This window comes from Cuculus canorus, chromosome 13, assembly GCF_017976375.1.
Source record: "Cuculus canorus isolate bCucCan1 chromosome 13, bCucCan1.pri, whole genome shotgun sequence".
In the NCBI taxonomy this organism is placed as follows: domain Eukaryota; kingdom Metazoa; phylum Chordata; class Aves; order Cuculiformes; family Cuculidae; genus Cuculus; species Cuculus canorus.
In genome coordinates this window covers 16,707,294-16,729,132 of record NC_071413.1, presented here as the reverse complement: position 1 = coordinate 16,729,132, position 21,839 = coordinate 16,707,294, and the positions used below count along the sequence as shown (strand labels likewise).

General features: G+C 41.6%; 1 protein-coding gene across 10 annotated transcripts in view; it reads left to right on the top strand.

Moving 5' to 3' along the window:
- WWOX (WW domain containing oxidoreductase) overlaps window positions 1–21,839 on the top strand; it is a 547,784-nt gene that overhangs the window by 329,418 nt on the left and 196,527 nt on the right. Inside the window, exon 9 of one of the 10 annotated variants that reach the window (XM_054078612.1) lies at window positions 16,302–16,418. The exons of 6 other annotated variants lie outside the window; for them this stretch is intronic. In XM_054078612.1, coding sequence (XP_053934587.1) covers window positions 16,302–16,418 — 117 coding nt within the window. Of the gene's footprint in view, window positions 1–2,339; window positions 2,779–3,004; window positions 3,552–16,301; window positions 16,419–21,839 lie in introns of those variants that run through there. 3 more of the 10 variants (XM_054078614.1, XM_054078610.1, XM_054078618.1) reach the window with 3 other exon arrangements.

The following is a 21,839-nucleotide window of genomic DNA, read 5'->3' as shown; positions in this document are numbered from 1 at the left end:
TAATGGAAATTGGTGCTTCACTGCATAACAAGACACTGATGCTTTTAAAAAGTGCCTAGATTGTAGGGACCACTTCTATTCCGATGAATAAACCCTTGAGTTGCTTTGATTGGCATAAAAAATGAAAGATGTGAAATACTTCAAGTAGACCCAAGCAAGCAGTCAGCGTGCAAAATACAAGTGCTCTTCATAGGTCCCTCACTCTCCAGCTTCACTGGAGGCTTTTCTGTCTGATGTCATTGAAATATGTGTGGAAAACTATACTGGCTTTTCAGTTGTATTGTGGGGTTTGTGAACACTGAGACTTTTCATGGGATATATGGAAAAATGGATGTCATTTAAATAAGTAGTTGCACTTGTAATGTTATGCATCTCAGAATGACTTGTCCACAACAGTTAAATATCTCTCGTGTAGGGGGAGAAATGATTTAGGGTGAAGGAGGAATTCATAAAATCATAGAATCATCATCACTGGATCAGGGGCTCCAAGCCCCATCCAGCCTGGCCTTGAACACCTCCAGGGATGGGGCAGCCACCATTTCTCTGGGCAACCTGGGCCAGGACCTCACCAACGTCATCAAAAAGAATTGCTTCCTAATGTCTGATCTAAATAATTCCCCCCTGCAATTTAAAGCCATTCCCCATCATCCTATCTCTACAGTCCCTTGTAAAAATACGTATACAAGCAATTCAAATGTTTCTTGACATTCAAACAAAGGAAGTATGAATTATATTGCCCAAAGAAGAGGGCAAGAAGAGAAAAAAAAAACCAACCCCAAACACATAGAAAAACATTTGTACATTGGATATTTGTTATTTACCACTCTGATTTTATCTGAAGATCTGCAGTGAACTAAGCACTCAGAGAAACTCTTCAGCACTTTGCGAAAAGAAGTGTTTCTGAGAATCTCTGAGCCTTCTCTGCTGAAGGAACAGCACATTCTCAGTGTCCCCGGTGTACTGCATTGCACTGGAATCGGTGGTCTTACTCAGAGGTTCTGCGTTCTACACACAAACTTTTTTTACAGCTGGCCTGCCTGGATACAACATCTGCGCTTTTAGTAACGATGGCTCAGCAGAAGAAAGAGCAGACAGAGAGCTTTAACTAATGAGGGGGTGTTTCTTTTATAAGAAATAAATATTTTAATACCCTGTATTTTCATGTATATGCTCTATATATGTATAGACAAAAATGCTTTAAAAGCAAAGCCTTAGAAGTGACAGCATTTTGGATCTGGTCAAGATAGGAGTGAAAACAGAGAAGTCATCAAAGAAAACACACAAATTATTTCCCCTCATACACAAACTCCGGACACTGGATGAGCTTGAAGATTTTAACAGACTGGACAACCAGGTGTTTGGCTTTCTGCCTGCAAGGCCATTCCACTGATACCACTACACTTGTTTTTAAATCAAGCCATACATTTTTCTTCTGAAAAGTTTCTGTAAAGAGTGTAAGTCTTCCATCCTTAGTTCATGGAAGGATTGCTCTGAGTCCAAAGTGCTATCTGCTACTCACTCGGTGGAGCTCTATTAAAGCGCCACAAGTTGGCTGCAAAACAAGAGGAGAAAAGCCTTGCTGCACCTCAGAAGCGCACAAGCTTTGAGCTGTGTCAGAGACCTTTGAACAAGCTTTATAAATGACATCCATATTTGTCCATTTTTGACTGAAATTGCTTTTGGTTCAGCTGCGTGCAGCACTGAATTGCCTTGATGCAATGTCATACGGAATGACATAAAACACAGAAAAAAGCAAGTTGCTGGCTCGGATTAGGAAATAAAGGAGTCACGGCCCTCGTTCACTTCAGTAAGTGTTGGAGGAAATGAAAATGAAACTGGTGTTCGGGGGTAATCTCTTTGAAGCTCGATAAGAGCAGGTGACATTTTATAAGTCTCAAGTTTTTCGTGTTATATTTAGCAGGTACAATGAAACAATTTACATACAGCCCAAGATTGCTCATGTTCCTGTACTCTCTTTCAGAGCAGAGAGACACGTTCTGCAATTCATTAGGTTCTTACTGTACAACCTGAGGTTGAAATTCAGTTTTACCCCTGAACAAGGAATCTCCCTCACAATCTCTTTCACACAGCAAAGGCATTTGTCTTGATCTGCCCCAATCTATTCCTATCAGCATATATTTAAGCTTGTAAATAATAATTAAATACATTTAAATGCCATTTTGGCTGCTTAAATACAGATCTTGGCATTGGATTGTGAGTTCCCAGCTTTGAAATTGAGCTTATTTTTAGCATTTCTTCCTGGTTTATGCTCAAATTTGATAATTGACCTCAAGACTGCAGCAGCATTTGCACTCCCTGTTTTTTTTCTCATCCTCTAGATATCGGCCTTCTCTGCCCTTCTCACAGCTCCCATTCCAGCCCCTGGACTCACACACGCCACCAGCACAGAAAATGAGCACTTGTGCAGCTGTCCTGTGCCCAGCAGAGGATTTTGAGTGATGCAACCCAGCTGCATCGCAGAGGGCTGCCCAGCTCACACCACAGTGCAGGAGCCATCCCCTCATGAACTTATTTCACTTGTATCTGTCCTACTGCTGCACCCAAATGCAACCTTGTCCCTGTTACTGGGAAAACCTTCCTTCATCCCGAGAAGAGAAGGCCCCAGAGAGACCTTAGAGCAGCTTCCAGTACTGAAAGGGGCTCCAGGAAAGCTGGGGAGGGGCTCTTGATCAGGGATTGCAGGGATGGGATGAGGGGGAATGGTTGTCAGCTGAAAGAGAAGAGATAGAGTTGAGATCTGAGGAAGAAATGTTTTGCTGTGAGGGTGTGGAGGCCCTGGCCCAGGGTGCCCAGAGCAGTGGTGGCTGCCCCATCCCTGGAGGGGTTCCAGGCCAGGTTGGATGGGGCTTGGAGCAACTGATCCAGTGGGAGGTGTCCCTGCCCATGGCAGAGGGTGGAACTGGATGGGCTTTGGGATCCTTTCTATGATCCAAACCATCCTATGATGCCATGATTCTATTTCTTTAATCTTGTTTTTTATTAGGACAGGTTTCAAAGCGCTCAGATGTCCTGCCATGACAAGTCAAGAGATGGATCACTGACAAGTGACTCTCTGCAGCTGTAAATATTCCCCTCTCCCTTCTCAACTTGTCTCTTCCCCTCAGCCAGGGGGGCTGTTGATGCCTCAGTCATCAGTGTTTTGTCATTTGAAGTGTGTTCAAAATTGCCAGCATGGATTTATTTGGATATTTAAAATGTTCGGTTGCTTTCTGTTGCCTTTTGGTCACAGAAAATAGCGCCATGAGAACTGTTTGCATTAAGAAGGTGGAACAGCAAATAAAAGTGCAGTTTGTAAATACATTTATTACAATTAATTATAATACGCATGCTGTGTTTTCAAAAAATAATTTGTCAAAATATTGCTGTTTTGGTAAAAGTGGGTTTAAGGATCATTGTCAGTGTGTTTGGCTGATTAATTAAGGAACTTATTTTAGTATCAGAATAACATCATCATAGCTTCTTGAAGCAATTAAAGTAATGAATTACTTGCATTCCCTTACATTTTATCTTAATTCTGTATCTTCCAAATAGTAAATATATTCGGTAATTATATCTGATAATGTGTAAGTAGTTTATATTAGATAGTGAGATGAATAATACAGGTAAAAAATGTCTAGATGATATCTAGTTTATATTACATTTATTTTATAAAGGTAGAGTATGATGCTTGCTTGCTGCATGTGTCAAAAGGGCTCTGAACACTTGAGAAACTGATAGGCGCCGTATACAGAGTGCGTTATTTCACCTGCCTCATTCTTGCAGTTGCTTCTGGAACAAAACGTGCTTTAAGTTGCATGACATCAGAGGTGAACGCTCCAAGGAAAAGCTGGGAGTATATCGGATCCAGTTCAAAGGTGTAGCTTCTGTTTAATATTGTAATAACAGAAACCATGTCTATAGCACTTATAGAATGTTCAATGGTTCAAAAAAAAAGAAGAATCAACCTGCTTCTATAGGATTGAAGACCTTAATCTTGCATAGAAACAGGCTGCTAGCAGCAATGAGAGTCCTACAACAAAACTGTTGCTCTCTTCAGATGTTTTTGAGATTAAAGCACAGATATCTGGACGATGTTGCTGCCCAAAGTGGAAGCCCCACCTTCTGCTTCCCAGGGCCGTTGCACTGCTGATGCCAATCCTGGGGACCAGTGACGGGAGGTGGGGGGAGCCCCGTGGTTCTCTGAACACCTGGCATGCTCCCCCGGTGACTTCTCTTGGTGCTTTCCTGCTCAAGTCCTCTGGATAGTGGGCTGGTTTGGGTGGGTAGAGCGATGGGACACTGAGTCTGAGGTCTCATTCTGAGCTATTTCAAGGGCGACCCCGAGCACCCCGAGCAGCTCGTGGCATCCTCTGTGCCATAGGGCTCTGTCATAGAATCATAGAATCATTAAAGTTGGGAAAGACCTCTAAGCTCATCCAGTCCAAGTGTCAGCTCAACCCCACTGTGACCATTAAACCATGTTCCAAAATGCCACAGTTACACACTTTTTGAACCCCTCCAGGGGTGGGAACTCCACCACTGCCCTGAGCAGCCTCTTCCAATGCTTCAACACTCCTTTGGTAAAGAAATATTTCCCAATATCCAATCTAAACCTCCCCTGACACAACTTTAGGCCATTTCTTCTCATCCTATCCTTTGTTATGTGGGAGAAGAGACCAGCACTCACCTCACCACAAGCTCCTTTCAGGTAGTTGTAGAGAGCAATAAGGTGTTCCCTCAGCCTCCTCTACTCCTGGTATCTGGAGCCTGCCTTGGTGAGTGTAACTTTTGCCTGTGTTTGACCTGCCGGATGGAGCTTGGGCTGGAAAGCTGTCACCATATGGCAGAAAAGAATCAGCAGGCAGAGGAAGGGTGCAGTCCAAGACAATCCTCTTTCTAAATATTAAACCACCATTATTCCTGCTAATATATAACCATCTCCACCTGCCCCCCAAGTGAGGATGAAGAATAGAGGTGTCCACAGCAAGCAGGAGGAAAGAATCATAGAATCATAGAACTGTTTGCTTGGAAAAGACCTTTGAGATCATCAAGCCCAACCGTACCTGTCTGCTACTAAACCAGATCCCTAAGCACTTCATCTGCCCATCTTTCAAACACCTCCAGGGCTGGGGACTCCACCACCTCCCTAGGCAGCCTCTGGCAGGGCCAGAGAACCCTTTCAGTGAAGAGATTTTTCCTAATGTCCAACCTGAACATGCCCTGGAGCAGCTTGAGGCCATTTCCTCTTGTCCTATCACCTGTCACTTGGAAGAAGAGACCAGCACCCACCTCTCTACACCCTCCTTTCAGGCAATTGTAGACAGCGATGAGGTCTCCCCATCAGCCTCCTCTTCTCCAGGCTAAACAACCCCAGTTCCCTCAGCTGCTCCTCATAACACTTGTTCTCCAGCCCCTTCTCCAGCTCCATTCCCTTCTCTGGACACACACCAGGACCTCAATGTCTTTCTTGTAATGAAGAGCCCAAAACTGAACCCAGGATTCAAGGTGCAAGCAGAGAGTATGCATCCTAGATCCTATAAAATCCTCCCAAGACCTGTACATAAGGCAATGCCTGCGTTCCGCCTCAGGACTGAATGCAGCTGCCCTCGCAGTTGTCTTTGCCATCAAGTTTTGGAGGGCAAAGCCCAGTGAAACGCTCAATGCTGTGTTGCTGAAGTAGACCTTGGTAAAATATTGCTCAGCACCGAGCGAACATTACAAGTAACAAATGTATTTAATGGAGTGTATTATTTTATTATAGCTAGTTGCTATAATAGGCAGTTAAAGCATGATAAACAAAAGCAGCAGCGATGGGGTGTACTAGAAGATCAGATCTCTTTCCCTTATATCTGTTTTGTCAACTTGCATTCTCTACTTTCTATTTTCTTTGGTGGGCAGTCATCAAGGCGTGAAATAGCTGCCTTCCCACGTTACCGAGCCATGTAAATTTTGCTTTGGGAGGGAGCTTATTTCTGATAGCATTCCTCATCCTGGATTGTTAGCACCACTTGCACAAGGAAGAACATGGGAATAAAATGTTTTCATTCTTAGAGATGACATAATTAAAATAATATACTAATCTGTGGCCTGAATGAAGTTTCGCATGTGAAATAATGACAAAAAGTCGTAACTGTGTTAGAAAGTGAGCGTGTCAAAGGAAAGGAGAGCAAAAATAGTTTGTTGGCTCTCCAATTGTTGATGCAAATGAGTGTATCATTAAATGATGCTCCAGACAAAAAGACTGGCAAAATGCCTTTAAAACACATATTCTTCTATTGCCAAGAGCAAAATGCTTATTTTATTTTTTTTATGTTAGAGTTTACTGGTCTTCCTATAAATCGTCTGTTTACATGGGTCGACTATTTTCTTTCATTTCAGGATCTGTATCCTAGGGATGCTATTGCTGTCCACTACTCTCCTAATGGCAGAATCACACTGAATAGCATAATTACATATCCTAATTATGTGTAATTAAGCAAAACCCAGATGATGTATTCAGTGAGCTCTTGGAATAGCGAAGGGTCAAGGACTTTTGGAATTTTGTAGCATTTCTCCAAATAAGCCCATTATACTGTTAAAGCCAAGATACAGTTTTGTGCAGTCTGTTCTGTAAACCTGCTTAACAGCTAAAATATATAGTATTCATTTATTTAGCTGAGTAAGGATATAGTTGAGATTTCCTCCTTCCCATTTTTAGATTTGTCGTACTTAACTCAGGAAAAGGGACTTTAAACTCAGCACCATAATGCTCTGCATGCTGACAAGCTAAGTGATATTTATTTTTTCAAACCTTAATCCTTTTGAAACATGGAGAAATAAATACATCCTCTTATCTAGCATATGCCTGAGACTGGAAATAAATTCTTATTTTCTAGTAGTCCTGTACCAGTGGTCTACAATGAATAATTTGGGCAGTCTTACTGAATATAATAGGAAGAGCTTCTCTATTACCAGCGATAATTATAAAGCTCATAATGGGAAACCTCCAAAGCCCCACCATCAATCAAGGAAAATAAACAATAGGAAATGATAGGTATATAGAAGTGGAAATGGCAAAACCACATATGGAAATGCAATAGTTTCTGCAAGGTTATAAATCATTGGGGAGTCATAATTTTAAATGTAATTAATATTCTTAGATTAAAACATAACTTTCTAAGGAATTTAGCAGACGTTTTTGCAGTCAGGAGCTGGATGAGTCAGAATGTCAGTAATGGGATTAAGGAGACTTTCGCTTCTAGATCTTTGGGTCAAATGTGACCCAAATCTGCAGTGCCCGGAAGTTCCCATTTCACAGCTGTGCAGTGGCCTTTGTGAAGGATTTGTGGGGTTTGGTCTGCACCCCAGCGGGGAAGGGTCTGCAGACCAGCATCAGTGGTGCTGGACACAGTTTTGTTCTCTATGAAAAGAAAAGAAGTTGGCCTCCATCATCTCAAAGCTTGGATTTGTGAGTATTAGAGCATCATTAAAAATCCTGTGATGTGAATCCTTCCAGTAGCAGAAGAACACAATGGCTATTCGAGGGACCTCCCTACTTGGTCTCGGGTAGTGATCCCTCCAGATAAGGATGCAGATGAGCATCGTTTGCTGGAGGTTTTTCTCTCATCTCTTGAATGCCTATCCTGCTGCAGAGAGCGATGAGGTCTCCCCTCAGCCTCCCCTTCTCCAGACTAAACAACCCCGGTTCCCTCAGCAATAACATGGTGATTGCCATTGTTTTTTTTCTATGGCTAAATCAGTCAGTTCTTAAAGGATTCCATTTTTTAAATCCTTTAGTCCCTGTTTTGAAATCCATCCATGTTCTTATCTGTGTGTCTGAGTGAAGGTGAGATTCTTTTTCATGTGGTTTCCACTAAAACCAAATACATTTTTGGCAGTTAAGAACTCTGTCTTTAGGCTGAATCAGATTTTTTGCAGTGTTGTTTTCTCATATTTACACAATATTAAATATTTTCCAGAAATATTTGTTCCTCTGTTTGATGGATACAAGAGGAAAAGGCCAGAGAACCATTGGTAATATGGTTCAGCTCTAGCAAGTGCATTTTGTTTGCAGTGCTTTGTTTCCTGTTTTGAATTTCATTTACCAGGTACACATGACACAATGCTTTATTAATTGCTTGAAGAAATGACACCACTATTATTCCCAGTAACAAATGAGTCGCTAAGTTTGCAACAGTGGATGAGAGAGAAATGCGTGCGTGCGAGATTTGCAATAGTTATAGGAGTTCTTCCTAAAAATACATTTCAACTGATTTACAGCATTCTCAAATGGTTTAATATGCTGTACTGTGATTGATATATTCAGATTTTCAGTCCCAATGCATTCCTGAGAAGAATGTCCAGTGTTGTTGTAAGGATTAAATGTCCCATGGGGGATAAAAGCACCAGGGAACTGAGGACAACGAAACATTAGATGTAAAACCAAACAGATGTAGCATAATAAGTAAAAGGTCAATATGTGCTGAGGAGTAGTGTGCGTAAATCAGAATGGTAATTCCAAGTAGTCGGAGGGCAGCCTGGCAGCAGAGCTCCTGCCAGTACCACTGGGTACAGAGTCATCCAGCAGCCCGCGCTCCAGCGATAGACTTGCCTGAAAGACAAGTTCTGCTCTGATATCTTTACTTGCCTCTTAAAAAATTCATATGGTTAATATTTAAGTTTCAGAAACCTGTAGCCAGCGAGAGAAAGTTCTTCTAAATGACCCCATTTGTGCTAATGTAACAATCTAATGAAAACTTTAATGCTTATGTTTGCATAATTTCAATTCATTTTTGCTGTTCTGATGATTAAAATTGCTCATTTAAGGGCTATCTTTTGTTTTGTTTGATTTCAGCATTCCCTTTGGTAAGAGTTGCAAAAATTGTGAGGAAATGGATTTAATAGACACGGTCTCAGAAATGGTTCGCTAAATGGTGCCGCAAATACTCCCAATTTTTCCCTTTGTTCTTCCACATATGTTTAAAGATATTTCTGTTAATTTACAATTTGAAAGGTGGGTGAGGAGCCGAGAGTTTGAAAAATAGATTACTGTCTTCATTAATACAGGTTTGACCTACAAAGTCTTCACGTACTTAATGATTAAAAACCAAAGTACTAAATAATAAATTATAAGAATTTATAGGAGTCATCATCTTGAAATTAGCTTACTGAATGTTCTTATCATAATAAATCTGAGTGGGTGTCTAATTTAGTGTTAGCTGACTAAAATTATATGTTGCAGTCAGATAAGAAAAAAAAGAAAGAAACTTTTGTTTCAAGACAAATGATGTGAATTTAATCAGGAGGAACCTGAAAGGCTCCTGCACTTTGCTGTGGCTGCTATGCAGAAATTTTGGCAAAACTGGTGTTGGTGGAAGGAAGATCGATTTCAATTTGTGAATCTGGCAGACAATAAAATTTCCTCCAGCGATTCCGTGATGTTTATGGTAACGCTTCCCATACTGCGATAGCCACTCAAAACCCCAGGAAACAAATGGCTGGAGATCTGCTCTATCTCTTTTTCAATCTAAGCGTAGCAGAAGCCTTTGCCAAGGACTTTTTATGTTATTGTAGAACAATCTCCCTCTTCCCTCTATATCTCTTATTCTTATAAAAGATGTCTCTCAATTCAGTTAAATGTATTTCTTCTCTCACAGGACAAGGAAACCTCACATACAGGTCTGAACATTTTCAGATCTAGTGAGCTGCTTCTAAAATTCAGCTACTGGTGAACCTTGAAGGAAAGGAAAGAAAACTAAACATTAATTTAATAAGCATATTAAAAGTCAACCTTTTCAGTGAAAGCTCTGGTCCTCAGCCTTTTCTCAGGACATCACTCTGAGCCTTTCCACTATGCTGAAACCGGTGGGTTCGGCCAGTGCAGAGCTGACTGACATACAGTCACTGCTTCTGCCGACTGAGAGAGTTGAGGTTGTTCAGCCTGGAGCAGAGAAGGCTCTGGGGAGACCTTAGAGCAGCTTTCAGTACTGAAAGTGGCTCCAGGAATGCTGGGAAGGAACTCTTGACCAGAAATAGGATGAGAGGGAATGGTTTTAAACTGAAAGATTGAGATGGGATCTTAGGGAGAAGCATTTTCCTGTGAGGGTGGGGAGGCCCTGGCCCAGGTTGCCCAGAGCAGTGGTGGCTGCCCCATCCCTGGAGGGGTTCCAGGCCAGGTTGGATGGGCCTTGGAGCCCCTGATCCAGTGGGAGGTGTCGCTGCCCATGGCAGGGGTTTGCAACTGGGGGGCTTTAAGGTCCCTTCAAACCCAAACCGTTCTGTGATTCTGTGACTGGAACCTCAGTTTGCAAACAGGCACTGAAATCATAGCTGAACAGGGGAAATTTCCCTCTGCAATTTATAAGGATGGGTTAGAGCTGCAGAAAGCAATCGGATTCTACTTTATCTTTTCACTTTGCCTCAGTTCCTTGCCCTAATTAATTAGAGGGAGATATGCCTTCCAGAGATGAAGATCCCTTTGGGATTTTCATCAGGAAGTCATAGCTCTTGTGGTTAAAAGGGGAAAGATTTGTTGTTGTTGTTTTAAATGTTAAAAAGTTTAAATGTGGTTCGCTAGTACTTCATTTTTATCATTAGCACCAATTTCACTGTGCTAAACGCTGTTGATAATATTTAAGTTTCTTTATGTAAACATTATTTCTGATTGCAGATTTCTAATCAGAACTAGAAAAAACGTGCCTCAATCATTTTTTTCCCAAAGAGCTCCTGGAGATCACATTCATCTCTGAAAACGCTGATTAGTTGGGTTTCATTACCTCCTGTCAGGGTATTCAAATGTTGAAGAAAGGCAAAACAAAGTTGAGAGTGTACAAATGAGAATTAGCTACATTATTAAATTAAAGGAGCTTATATCTCTCATTTTCTAAAAAGCCTTTACCTTAGCAATCTCCTCAGCTGGACCTGAAGTCACCCCGTGCTGCAGCAGCGTGCCCAGAGCATGCGTGAACGAGATGTCCCTTTACAGTACCACTCACTATATGTGCTGTAAAATGAAGAGTGGTTACTTACCTTGCCACACTGTGTAATCATTGCTTAATTGGGAAAGAAGATGCTTGTGAAATAATGTTTTTTAGCCCAATCATTAACAACTTGACCAAACTCCCATTGCTTTTTAGGAGTGAAGATGAGCCCCATTTTCAGTCCCTTATTTTCCATCTCTTAGATACCATCCCGATCGGTGGTATTTCATTGCAGAATGTAGTGTCCAAAGACCCCTTGTGATGAGCGTCTGCTGTGCTGGCAACTCTGCAGAGACTGGTGAAGAGATGCCTGTCCTGTAGAACCTGTGTGCGGAGAGCACAGCTTTTGAAGCCATAGAATCATAAAATCACCAGGTTGGAAAATATCTTTGAAATCATCAGGCACAACCATACCTTTTAAACTCCTCCAGGGATGGGGACTCCACCACTGCCCTGGGCAGCTTCTGCCCATGCCTGGGAACCCTTTTGGTGAAGAAATTTTTTCTGCTGTCCAATCTGAACCTCCCCTGGCGCAGCCTGAGGCCATTCCCTCTCGTCCTGTCACCTGGGAGAAGAGACCAACACCCACCTCTCTCCAACCTCCTTTCAGGTTGTTGTATACAGGAGGTTGTAGTCAATCTCCACAGTAGTCATCTACATATTCCAGTGCTTTTGGAGCCGCTGGGATGGCTGCTACTATCAATTAATTCAACTGGGCAATAGTGGTGAGCATGCTATGGCGTCACAGGTTTAGCAGTGTTTCCGGACGCTTTGGGAGCACAGCCTCACTGGTACTATATATTTCCTTCAAAGGCAGGTACCCATTGGAAGGCAGGAATGTTAAAGTCACTTTAATATTATAACAGTGCAAGCTGAGTGATTGGGCTGTAGCAAAAATGTTTGGTCGGTGTTCTTCCCTTCTGGTTTGCTCAGCAGCATCTTCAGGGTGGGCTGCTGCAGGCCTGCGGGGTGCCCTCTGCCCTGTAGCTGTGATGACTGCTCACTGTGAGCCTCCTGCAGGGGTGAGCATGGGCTGTGTGTTCCATCTCTGATGTCTACACAACTCATCAAAGCACTGTAGGAACTGTAGGTGAGGGCTCAGCCCGGAGAGCTTGGAGAGGTGCATTTTGTGTTCTGCTCTGTACCTCTTTTCCTTCCTGTCTGTGCAGCGTTAACCATAGGATACGATGATGTCTCAGTGAACAGTTAAATAAAACACATCCTTGAGGGGGATGGTTTCATGTTTAGTGAAAGAATACTCCTTTTATAAGAGCTCTGGGGTTTGTAATGGAAGTTTTGCCCAGCGCGGCTGAGATAAGGGGATGGGATCCACCAAATTTTTAAGCACTCTTTTCTCGGTACCGTTAGCATTGCAGTGCCTGCGTTGCTGTTAAAGGCTTCACTCAGCAACTTCTGCGTGTTCCAGGTTTCTCACCACCACTACACAGGTGTGTTGCTGTGTAACAATGCAAGGTCATTTTTATCTCACACATGTAGAAACTGCATTCGGTCTGAATTAACATAACGTCTCCTAAGATTTCAGTGGGAAAAAATAAACAAACCCCAGCATGATCTATTAACACCCGAATTCGGGGGCTGACCTCCAGCCTGGGCTCTAGAAGTGCTCCCTTACAGATCCGCTCAGTGAGAACTCTCTGCACTTGGATGCTGTAATCTTTTCTTTCCTTATTGTTTTGTCACAAAGCAGTTATTTAATGCAAATTATCAGACAAGTTGTTTTTTCTGCTTTGTTTTGGTGGATCAGGTTTTGAAGATAAAACTGGACACGGATGCATCTCTGCACCGCATACGGAAGTGCAGGCAGGAGAAAGGAAAGAGCATTAAGCACTCTCAGGTTTCTTTGTAGTAAAATAATATTTGTTTTCTTTCCCCCTGCAACTTGTTGAGGTTTATAGTTCCATGTAACTTTATGCATTTAAGGAATTTTCCTTAGAGTTCAGCATAGGTTGTGAAAGAAAAGGTGAACAAGTGCATTTCCCAAACCCACTATGCTTTGTACCCAGACCTGCAAAGCAAATCAAATAACGCTTCTGGGAAATCAGAGAAATGATAGGTTTTTAATCTCTAAAAGAAATTAATGAGTGAGCAGGTAAAGTAGGTGAGGGAAGAGCAGTTTCTCTTCAAATTTAATAAAGGCTTGTGGTTCAAAAATATGTATGCGTACAGTCTGGTGGCCAGGCAGCTTGTTGTTATGTTGGGGTTTTTTTTTCCACATCAGTGATATTCTTCAGTCCTGCAAGTTAGTAAAACCAAGACCACTTGCCATAGCTATAAGCTATCAATAAAAATTAATGTACCAGAGGGAATTGAAAGGAAAAAAATGTACTTAAGTGTTCAGGGCCATCGAGCCACCCATGCATCCTCTGCAAGTGTGTTCTGGCGATAGAGCTGTTATTGTTGCCATGGGCTGCCATTTAATGTTATTTTCCTAAGTAAATGCTTCTGTGCTCTGATCAAGGACATTGGCAGTAAACCAAGACACAGCCTTCAGCAAATGATGGTGCTGAATGGCATTGAATGCTGTTCCAGCAGGCCTGGGATCAGAGGGGAACTAAAGCCCCTCTGTTTTGAAAGGCAGTTCAAACACAGGTTTAAAATCCTTTCAAGAAGGGAAGAGTCCTCTTTGTCTCTTTCTCTTTTTTATGAAAGTTTTTTTCCTTATTTTTTTGAAGAGTGACAAAGGAAATAAAAGAAAAAGAAAAGAAAAAGACTGGTATGTATCCACTCTGAGGTGATTTTAGCTGAGGAGAAAGGGAAAATCGATAACAAACCCTAAGTCCCCAAAGAAATCTGTATCTGGGGTGGGGGGTTGTGTTTGTCTGCCTTTCTGACAGGGTGATTGCTGTTAAACTGAGCTCCCACCCCATTAGGACACGAGGAAATTGCCTCAGGTTGTGCCAGGGAGGTTTAGATTGGACATCGGGAAAAATTTCTTCACCAAAAGGTTTTTGGGCACTGGCTGAGGCTGCCCAGGGAGGTGGTGGAGGCTCCATCCATGCAGGTGGGGGTGAGGTGCTCAGTGATGTGGTTTAGTAGTGGACAGGTATGGTTGGACTTGATGATCCCAGAGGTCTTTTCCAACCAAACAATTCTATGGTACCTTTTTTTGGGGGGTAGTTGGTTGTAGCTCTGTGTCCAGCCCTGGATGCTGATGCCAGGGGTGCAGTTCTGCTCACAGGGGAGGGACAAGAGGTGTGCAGTCATCCTCAGGGCAGCTGCATTGAAGTCAAGGGTTTCCCACTGCGGAGGACCAGCTTTGGTAGTGTTCTCTGACTTACTTGGCTAAAATGCCAACTGTACTGCATCCTTTGATCAAGAGAGTGTATTTAAGCAAGGAGCACTGCTGTGTTGTCCCCTGTAACAGCTGAACCATGGAAAGGAAAGAGAAAATAAGGTCTGGAAGGGGTTTCTGTTTGCAGTGTTCAGTGTACAGGAGCTGTACTCAAATGAGGAAACTAAGGCCATCAGTCTGCAATCTATGTTTCTTCCTCAGGGTGGTTGTGGTACTAAATGGTTACATCTGATTCATTTGTAGCTAAGGCAATAAACCTACATTTATTCTGATAAGGAAATAAAAGGGCGAGTCTGTGCCCTGGGGACCTGAAACCATCATTTTGCGTATGGTACACTTGGTGGTTGCAGAATAGAATGCTTTGGGGGATGCGGTAAAGAGAAATGGGATTTGGCATCGTCATTTACCTGGGTCTGTCCTAGGGCAACCTTGTGCTTGTGCAGGTGTGAGGCAGCAGCCTGGTGCAGTCCCTGGGGGCATTTGTTTTTTAAATCAAACTTTGTTAGCCCAGAACGTGGCAAAGAAGAAAGGGAGGAGGTTACAAATGCGAAGGCTGTCCCGGCTTTTTGTTGGATATTATTGATAGTGTATAGACAGTCATGATTATTTATAAATTTTCCAGGGAAGAGTGTTTGAGCCAGTTCCTCAGGGTTATTCAGCACATTACAGTCCTCCACCCACCTTTCAATCCAATAGCTCCCCGTTTCTTTTAATGATGTATTTCATCTGTGGCAGTTCATACAAAAAGTACATCCAGGTCAGATCATAGTTCAGATCAGCCTCTATACTCACTGCAATGAGTGACAGCAGCAGGAGACGCAGAGAGAGAAATCAGCAAACAAGAGAGATTGTTTGCCAAAATCTCTCCCAGCCTCTAATAACCTACATTCATTGGTCAAGTTTTGACTTCTAAACTTTCAGCATCCACAGTGTCCTGTGGGAGGGGTTTAACAGCTTAACTTCATATTGCGTAAATATTGCAGTGACTCTTTCTATCTGTTTGCAGCTCGGGCCCTGCTGGTGCTGTCTGATGGCACTCGGATCCTGTATGGACCGAGGCAGCCTGTCCCTGTTCGCACTCTCTGAGGTCTCATGGGTCTGTAGACCCCCAGTACATCTTCGCTCAGCTCTCTTTGTCAGGAATACCTGGAATTTAATTATGTACAGCAGTTATTTCATCACAATTATAATCTTTTCTGTCCTTCTCTGGAGCTTTCTAGAAAATTTTTTGAGGTGAGGGTACCAGAACTTCACACAGTTTTCAAGATGCAGACAGATCATCCATTTATACAGCGACGTAATGATCTTTTATTTTCTTTATTCCTTTCCTAGTAATTCTTCACTTCCTATTTCTTTTTTAATTGTTACTGAGCTTTGAGCTGATGTTTTCACAGCACTATGCTATAACCCCAAGATCTTGCTCCAAAGAACAAGATCAGTGCAGCCATGTGAAGTTGCATTTGTTTTTTCCCATGTGCATCTCTTGACATTCATCAACATTTAATTTCAGCTGCCATTTATTGTCTAGTTGCTGAGCATCGTAAGGTCTTTTTGCAAGCCTTCACAGCCAGCCTTCACCCTCGCTAGCTTCCCTTTCAGTAGCAGTGCGAAGGGAGAGACCAAATGTAGACTGTACTGCATGGATACAAACTATTTAGAGTGAAATCCAGTGATCCTCACTAGAGGCAACGTGATTAATGGAACTGAAACCTCAAAAAAATGGTCTTGCAACTACATTTTTAATGCATAATATTTGTGTGAGTTTGACATTCAGCAAAATGCTTTCTCTCATGCCTGGTTTGAAGTTAAAAATATAAATGGAATGTCCTAGATTTTATTTATGCATCTAAAGTTTTTAAGGAGGTAAAGAAGAATTGAGAGGCAGCCCAGATTACCCATCTCCAAAGCACAGTCCCATCATCTGCAGAAATTTTGCCTCCCGGTAATTGAATCGAGGTTGGGTTGATTTTGGTAATTCAGAATTATATGTATTTTCATTGAATAAGCAGATGTTTGTTTCGTTGTCCAAGGGAGAAGTCATCATGTTTACTTTGTGGTCATGGAGGGATCAGCATTCAAACGTATCTCTGTCACGCACACACACAATTGTGCATTGCTGGCAATGGATTTCCTACTACCACTTTTAGGCAAGGTTGCAGATTATGTGTAATTGAAAAATGTAGTGGGAATGCTTCACCTGAACTTTGTGTGAGCAACGTCTAATGTCTGTTTGGGGAGGTGGCTGAGCTGTTGCGTAAAGGCTTCCCACGCTGTAGGCAGCTTACACTGAAATAGTGAAAATCCTAGGGAGAAAGAAGTTTAACTGAAACATTTTACAACTGTGTGAGTTCCACAGCATCGAATTAAGTTAATAAATGAGAGCTTAATATCAATGGAAAGTAAATGCACATCTGGATTTTGCAGTTCTCAGTGTTCTGTAGCTTTAGGAGCTCTACCTGTCGAATGTGATGTCTTCAGTGGAGGTTGTAAAGTCTCTCTCAACCCATATGTATCAAAGGTTCAGGATTGTTTCATTACATTTTAAGTGAGGGGAAGTGTGATTGCATCTGGAAAAGAAGACTCCTTTTTCTCGTTCTAAATCCAGAAGTAAGAGAGAAGACAGCTAGGACTGCAGTCATCAGGGTTTGTTACATTTTAAGTGTGAGGTACCCAGTAAAATGTGGTTTTTCCTTCAGTACAGTGACAACAATTTTGCTTTGTCAGTCTCTCTAGAATTCTATTGTTCTCCCAATGAGAAAGCATTTGCTCTGATTGTCTCTAGATTTTTTCTTTTTCACTCCTCTAATCATTTGCATTGAGTCAAGAGTAACAAGTCAAACTGACATCAGCTGCACAATTAGAGATTGGGGGGTTGCTCCTGTAGTTAATTCCCTACTACTAACCATCTTCTTGTGTTTCTTTTCTCTCTTGATACTTAAATTCAGGTCTTTTGTCCATCCTCCTAGCTTTTAGTTTTCATACATTAAATTTCATTGCCAGCACTCTGAAAATCCAAATAAATGATGCCATTTGCACTACCATCATCAACCTTCTCTGTAACCTCAGAAAAGTCAAGGGGAACAGTTAGGCAGATTTTTCCATTCTAAAACTCCACCAGTTATTTTCTATTACGTTACAAACAGACGTTCCTTTCTTCCTTGTCTGTCAGAATGGCTTTCAACTCTTTTCCTTGCTAATGTTGATGAGGTGATTGACTTGCAGATTTCTGCAGCGGTTTCAGACCTTCGAAAGAAAGATAAAGATGCTCTTATATTCAACAAACTTCATTTTTTTTAACTGCTTGAACTTCAGTTATTGTTTGTGGCCTCCAGATCTTTGACAAGAATAAATCCGATGCTATCTAGTCTGACAGACTCAATTTTTGTTTTGAATTGCCTCCTACTTTTCTAGTAGTAGGCGCTGCAGTAATTATATACATAGGCAATGGATGACAGCCAGGATACCGTTATTGTAGTCTTTTCTTTAGAGAAAGCATTAATTTCATATTTCATTTGTTTTACATGCTGTCAGGGTATAACTCTCTTCTTGACTCTAGAGTACTGAAAAGGAAAAGTTCTGGGCAGTTCTGCTTCAATTCTTCAGGGACATCTGGTTTAATTGTTAGATTTTATTTCTTTTTATTGGTCTGGCGCATGTCCATAGGGGTTTAGCCTGCTGAAATTTTTGTAGGATTCCTTACATAATCAATTTTGGTGAAAATCAGCAGTTTGTATTGATTATAGTCAACGAATATTGTTATGTTTGTATTTAAAAAGGAGGGGGAAAAAAGCCTGTGGGTGATAGTTCATTAGCTTATAAATATCGTATTACTTCCTGCATAATTACAGGTTTTTATGATTTTTATAATGCTTTTTTGCTTATTTTCCTTTGGATAATTTTCAAAGTACTATTATTCCCTCAAGAGATTTCTAAGAGGCAGAATTTCTGGCTATTAGAGATTTGCCATCCCACAAGCAGCAGACTGAGAGTGCCTCCAGGTTATTTATAACTGGATTTTATCTCAGAAAATTAACTAAAGAAGATAAACCAAAATTCTAGTGGAAAATGCCTTAAACATCTCATATATTATGCTGTGCTCAAACAGCTATTTTAATTTTAACAGCCTGGCAAGCCCAGTGGAGCTCTTTTTCTGGTTTTGGGCACAAAATAAGATAACACTTCTTGAATTCCTCCAGGAGATCATCTAAGTGCACTTAAAGTGGAGGCATAAAATATGAGTTTACAATGTGATATATTTAAGCTTCACATGTTAGTTTAATTGATTTTCTGTGTTTACTAGTTCTAAGAGCCCCAGAACTACTAATTTGCCCTTTAAAAAACTAGTACATTTTCAAAATACTGTATTAGCAGGCAAGGACAAGTTGATGTGTTCTACAGGAGTTTAGTGGTGTAGTGGTCGCTGCAGGGCTGTAACCCTTTCCTGACCACCATCACCTCGGTTCTGCCAACACTTCCGCAGCCGTATGCATTTGCGTGCCTGCCTAATCCCGTTGCTTCGTATGGACTACTCACACAGGTAGCATTACACGTCGGACACGTGTCGCTAAATCCAGGATGGTTAGCTCTGGTTTGTGGGTGGGTTTTTGGGGAACCTTTGGGATGAAAGAGCTTAAGGAATGCAAAGCACTTTGGTTGGATTGCTCGTGAGGATTTAGGTGTCTCATGTGATTAACCTTAAAATAACAGACACGTTTTCTTATTAGTATCAGTTATATTTGAACTTAAGTCTAGAGGGGTGAAAGGTTACTGCAATAACTTATTGTACCTTATAGTACAATCGATGTTTAAAAAAAGAATGGTAGCTGGAAGGCATGTTCTATTCTTACTTCAAGGAAAAAGTACCATCAGATTGCAAGAACTAAAATAATTGCAGTTTCTAAGTATGCCTTGTAAATAAAATGATGAGAAAGGGGTTTTCAACAAAAAGTTAGAAACGAAGAACATTAACTCCTTTTCTTCACGTATTTATAATAGTAATGCCTTGCACTCACGGTTGTATAATTACGATGCACAACTGGGTGACCTTTGCAGATGACAAAACTATTAATGATTTCCTCTGGCTTTCGCTTTTAATTATTCACCCATGTGAAGTAGAATACAGACTTTAGGGTCTGGGGTGAATAAAGATGATTGGTTCATGTCAGTGGTATCGCATGGCAGAAAGATCTTACAATTCACCTTCAGTTTGCTTAGGCTTAGATACTGCCATTAAAGAAACTGTCTTTTTATTATGCTTTATGGAACATAAACTGATATATATATTAATATATATGAAATATGCAGCTTTGATAGGAAGTTTTCTATAACCTCTTGAAACACTTTAGTCAAGGCAGAATATAAACTCCCTGTTACTGTATGGACTTGTTTCTGCATCCCTGACTGCATCGCTTCTTCAAGACAAATATAAACTCAACTTTGAATTTTGGTTCAACATTGCATGAGGTGATTAATGATCACTATCCACCCATTTAGACTTCTTACCTTTAATAAATAAAAGGGTGACTAAAAAAAATACGACTCAGTGTTGCCTCCTACCACTTGTATTTTTTTTTCTGAATTATCTAGTCTTACACATACTTGAAAAACTTTTGTTCAGAATAAACACTTTAAGTGTAGCACAAGAACACGCTTTGGCTCTTGAGACCACAACAACTGGATACATTAATATTGATTTGCTAAGAAAATACTTCATCTTTTCAAATATCTCCTACTGTGGTCTAGAACAGAGCTTAGACATTTAAAAGAATGTAAATAGTTCTTGACTGTTTTCCCAGTGAAAGTAATTACAGGTACCGCTGCACAAAGGTAATGAGCTGTACTTGCTGAAATATAGATTACATAGAAGAATTCTTGGTGCTGCAAGGAGGGGAAAGGTAGTCACACATACCCAAACTGAACCCTAGTAGGTATAAAGCCTAACTATAAACCCCAGTTGTGGGGAATTTGGGTAGCTGGAACAGTGTGATAGACCAGTGTTTTGAGACATCTGCTTGTCATTAACAGGATTAATCTACATGACATGGATTGACAAGATTGCAATTGCTACTAACATTTATTAGGAAAAAAAAATGCTACTTGGTTGAATTACTGAAAGTTAGCAGGTTTTTAGCTAAGCATTGAGATTTTGTACAGAAGAGGTTTTGTGTAAGCTCTGAGAGTTCCACGACATGGGTTGCAGGGTGAGACGAAGCACAATCCAGGGCAACCCAGCATGGATAGGGGTGGGTGTCCACTCCAGCCCACAGGGAGAGGTTCTCCAGCCACCACTGCAGAGAGAAAGGCTATCCTTGCAAACACACACGTGGTCTTTGAGAGGTTCAAGCATGACCCTTATTTTTGTTACAGCCTGTGCAGAAGGCTTCTCCAAAGTAACAAGGGGTAGGACGAGAGAAAATGGCCTCAAGCTGTGCCAGAGGAGGTTTAGACTGGACATTAGAAACCATTTCTTTACTGACAAAGTGATGAAGCTCTGGCAGAGGCTGCCCTGGGCAGCAGGGGAGTCTCTGTCCCTGGAGGGGTTCAAAAACCATGTGTCCATGGCACTTTGGGACATGGTTTAGTAGACATGTTGGCACTGTGTTGGACTGGATGATCTTAGAGGTCTTTTCCAACCTTAACAATTCTACAAAGCTTGGCTAATTCAGGAAGGTGGCACCAGCAGGCAGTGGATGAGCTGTAAATAAGGAGCTGCATGTACAAAGACCGGCTTCTCCGTGGTGTGGGTCTGTCCGGAACCTGTTGATGCCAGGTGCTCATGCACAAGGAAGACATCAGACCAGGTGTAGGGTGTCTTGGGTCTCCAGATATCCAGCGGCCTAGGCTTGGCTCCAAGTGGGCTGTCGTCAGCCTGGAGTCTGGGATGAGTAGCTAAGTTGTTTTCCACGATGGAAGAATCTGAGTGAAAGAGTGCATGGTCTATGGAGACTTGGTCATAGGGAACATGTCAGTCCAAGTGAAGTTCCTTTAAGGAAAAAAAGAAAGTGTATGGGGCAGAGATCATTGTAGAAATGTGTGCAGTCAGCTTTTCAGCTTGCTTTGGGAGTCTGGTGAGACTGAAAGAAAACTTCCCCCTTCAAAAGTGATTTGGCAGTGCCAAATCCGTTGTGGTGGTCCTGTGATCTGCCAGCTCTGGGGCTCGAGGAGGTGCTTGCTACGTTGGCCTGGGTAAACATTCCAGAAAAGAGAACTTCAGCAAATAAAGGAATGCACACAAATAAATGTTGTCAGCTTTACGTGTACGTAGCTCTGTGGCTAATTAATATGGGTCATTACAAATTTATGCCATGTTTTTGTCCTTCAAGTAATATGCACATACTCAGCACCTGGTATTTGCAACCGAGTAAGAACTCTCAAACGTCATCATTTTCCATTTGCCACTGAAAAAAAAAGAAAAAAGAGAAAAGAAAAAACGGAAAGAAGGAAGGAGCACATAAACTGAAATAAAACTGATATTTCATTTGCGTTCCCCTGATAGATATTGAGCTCTTCCATATAGTTGTTCGTGAAGGGTTTTGCTGAGTGAGCTGGGACACTGTCTCTTTAAGTGT